At 40.3% G+C, this 3,235-nt stretch overlaps 1 protein-coding gene across 4 annotated transcripts in view; it reads right to left on the bottom strand.

Moving 5' to 3' along the window:
- The window catches only part of BTF3L4 (basic transcription factor 3-like 4), a 41,195-nt gene that overhangs the window by 31,829 nt on the left and 6,131 nt on the right, over nucleotides 1-3,235 (bottom strand). For all 4 annotated transcript variants that reach the window (XM_011973755.1, XM_011973756.1, XM_011973757.1 and 1 more), the window contains one exon: nucleotides 350-463. In XM_011973755.1, coding sequence (XP_011829145.1) covers nucleotides 350-463 — 114 coding nt within the window. The remainder of the gene's footprint in view (nucleotides 1-349; nucleotides 464-3,235) is intronic.

Here is a 3,235-nt window from a genome sequence, read left to right as displayed (position 1 = left end):
AAAAAAAAAAAAAAAAAAAAAAAGTCTATCTCATCTGAAGAAATGTTGGGGTTTATTTCTATATTATTGGAGACATATTTTATATTAATAATCAAAAGCAGTTACATAATTTTGTCATATATGCAAATATCTTGAGCCTGAAAAGTATGATGAAAATCTTTCACTGTCTACTAAAATTATTTTTTTGAGCATCATTTAATTTCATACAAAAATCAAAGTGCCACAGTCCTTCAAAGACATCAGTGACAATATCAAAGATTTTTCTAAGCTGATATTTTACATCTGAAAGGCCTAGACAATTATTTGTGCATGTACCCACATAATTTAACAACTTGCAAAGCGATCATACCTCTTCAATACCAGCTATATTATTCACAGCCAGTTTTTTTAGAGAACTCTGAAGCTTTTTGTCATCAGCTGTGGCTGTTCTGTGTACCACCTTCTTCTTTCTGCGAGCTGTACCCTGAAAAATAACCAAACAGAAGTGTTAGCATGCCTGGCATCTGGCAACTGCAATCACATCTTATATATCACAATAATCTAACTAAAACCCACATTAAAAAATGGACAAAATAATAATGATTAATATTATAAGACTGCTCAGAGGTTGTGACTGTCAGCCTAATGCAGATTTTTAAAGGTCAGTTCTAGCCAGTTCTTTTTTTTTCCTTATCAGCTTTCTCAGGTTGAATTATTCTTATCTAATATCCAGCCTTTATCATTTCAACACAAGATACCGTTTGCTAATAAAACATAATGTATAACTTCAAGACAATTTAAGTACTTTATAACAATTTTAAAACATTATCATTTCTTATAGTAACTACCACCCCCTGCCAAGTCTAAAGATATTCTGAAATTTGGGGAATTAGGACATAACTGAAAATTAATACCTACATTACAGTAGGAGGAAAAAATCAATAAATAAACAAATTAGACAATTTCAAATGGGATTAAGTACTATTAAGAAAAAAAACAAAACTAGAGCACAGGAAGAATGACTAAGTAGGAGTACAGCACTACTTTATTAGAAAGTCCAGGAAAGCCCTCTCTGAAGAAGTAATATAAGAATTGAGACCCATAACTAGGGCAAGAATGTTCCAAGCAGAATGAAACAAGGTTGAACTTGTCCTTTCTAGAAGAGAGAAAATGGGCCAGTATGGCTAGAGTAGAGTGAACAATGGGAACGGAGGAGGAGTATGAAATCAGAAAGATAGGCAAGGACCAGATTATGTAGCCTAGAATGCCATGGGCAGGAGCTAGATTTCATTCTGATTGCAATGGGAAGCCATTGAAAGGTTTCAAGCATGGGAGTGACTTGATCTGATTATTTATGACTGAAGTTGCTATGTGGAAAATGGATTATAATGAGACCAGTCAGCAGGCTCCTGTAGCCACTCTGGCAAAAGATGAGGAATATGGCAGTGAAGATGGTGAGCGGTTAGATTCTCACAAGAGACCACATGACTTTGCTGATGGATTACATGTGGGATATGAGAAAAAAAGGACATTTGGATGATGCTTAGAATCTTGGCCTGAGCAAACAGGTTGAAAATTATGCTAGTTACTGAGAAAGAAAAAGTTCATTTCTAAATTGATACTTTGAAACTCTAAATACATTTTTCCATTGAAATACTATTTAAAATAATGGATTAAATTCCTGGATCAGTTTATTAAGTCTTGAGGGTGAAATATTTCTAAAACTGGTAGGAGTAAGGAGAATGGAATAGTGGTTACAATCTCTGGGCAGCTCCTATAGTAGTACTCAGGGAATCAGCCTTATAGAGGGAAGGTAGGGGCTTCAGTCTCAGCAATTCTGGTGGGAGTGGAGGAGAGATGTGACGGCAGAGGATGCCTTGAAATCTAGTTGCTGAAGGACTATTTACATAGGCACTCACTTGTGAAGCATTCCTGACTCAGGGATAGCTCAACTGCTTGGTGAATACCTCAACTCGAATGATCCTCAGGTACCTCAAATTCAACATGTCTTAAAGCTTATCAGTCTACCAATCTATTCTTTCTATATTTCCTAACTTTTGTAGCTGGTGGTACCACCATATACTCAAGTCTCTAAAATCATGAATCTGTGGGTTATCCTAGATTCTTCTGCATGCCCTTCACCCCCCATATCCCATCAGTCACTAAATTGTGTCAATTCCAACTCCTAAATTTGTATCCCATATAATAGAGGTCCCCAACTGCCAGGCCACTGACCGGTACCAGTCTGTGACCTGTTAGGAACACGGCAGCACAGCAGGAGGTGGGGCGGGGGGTATGAGCGAGCATTACTGCTTGAGCTCCACCACCAGTTAGATCAGCGGCAGCATTAGATTCTCACAGGAGCGAGAACCCTGTTGTGAACTGTGTATGCCAGGAATCTAGGTTGCGCATTCCTTATGAGAATCTAACTAATGCCTGATGACCTGAGGTGCAACAGCTTTATCCCAAAACCATCATCCCCCCCATCCGTGGAAAAACTGTCTTCCATGAAACCAGTCCCTGGTGCCAAAAAGGTTGGGGACTGCTGCCTTATACTATAGCAATAGCCTCTCAATTGTTCTCCTAAGTGCCAAACTTCCATTTCGTTCCGTCTTCCACAACGCCAGCAGTTACGTTTCTAAAATGGCAGTCATTTCCTTCTTAAAATCCTTTAATAGCTGCCCACTGCCTATAGGATAACACTCCAAGCTCCTTGGTATGGCATATAAAAGTATGATGGAATCCCAAAAACCTGGTCATTTCATTTCCTGCCATTCTCTAGCCATTACATACTCTAAAGAATAGCTGTACCGGCCAGGCGCGGTGGCTCACGCCTGTAATCCTAGCATTTTGGGAAGCTGAGGCGGGCAGACCAGAAGGTCAGGAGTTTGAGACCAGCCTGACCAACATAGTGAAACCCCGTCTCTACTAAAAATACAAAAATTAGCCAGGCGTAGTAGCACATGCCTGTAATCCCATCTACTCAGGAGGCTGAGGCAGGAGAATCGCTTGAACCCAGGAGGTGGAGGTTGCAGTGAGCCAAGATCACACCACTGAACTCCAGCCTGGGTGATAGAGCAAGACTCCATCTCGAAAAAAAAGAAAAAAAAAAAGGCCGAGGCAGGCGGATCACGAGGTCAGGAGACTGAGACCATCCTGGCTAACACAGTGAAACCCTGTCTCTACTAAAAAAAACAAAAAACTAGCCGGGCGAGGTGGCGGGCGCCTGTAGTCCCAGCTACTCGGGAGGCTGAGG

Source organism: Mandrillus leucophaeus, unplaced genomic scaffold, assembly GCF_000951045.1.
Source record: "Mandrillus leucophaeus isolate KB7577 unplaced genomic scaffold, Mleu.le_1.0 Scaffold14, whole genome shotgun sequence".
NCBI classification, from domain to species: Eukaryota; Metazoa; Chordata; class Mammalia; order Primates; family Cercopithecidae; genus Mandrillus; species Mandrillus leucophaeus.
Note: the sequence above shows the minus strand (reverse complement) of the source record. Positions and strands in the feature narration are given on the sequence as shown.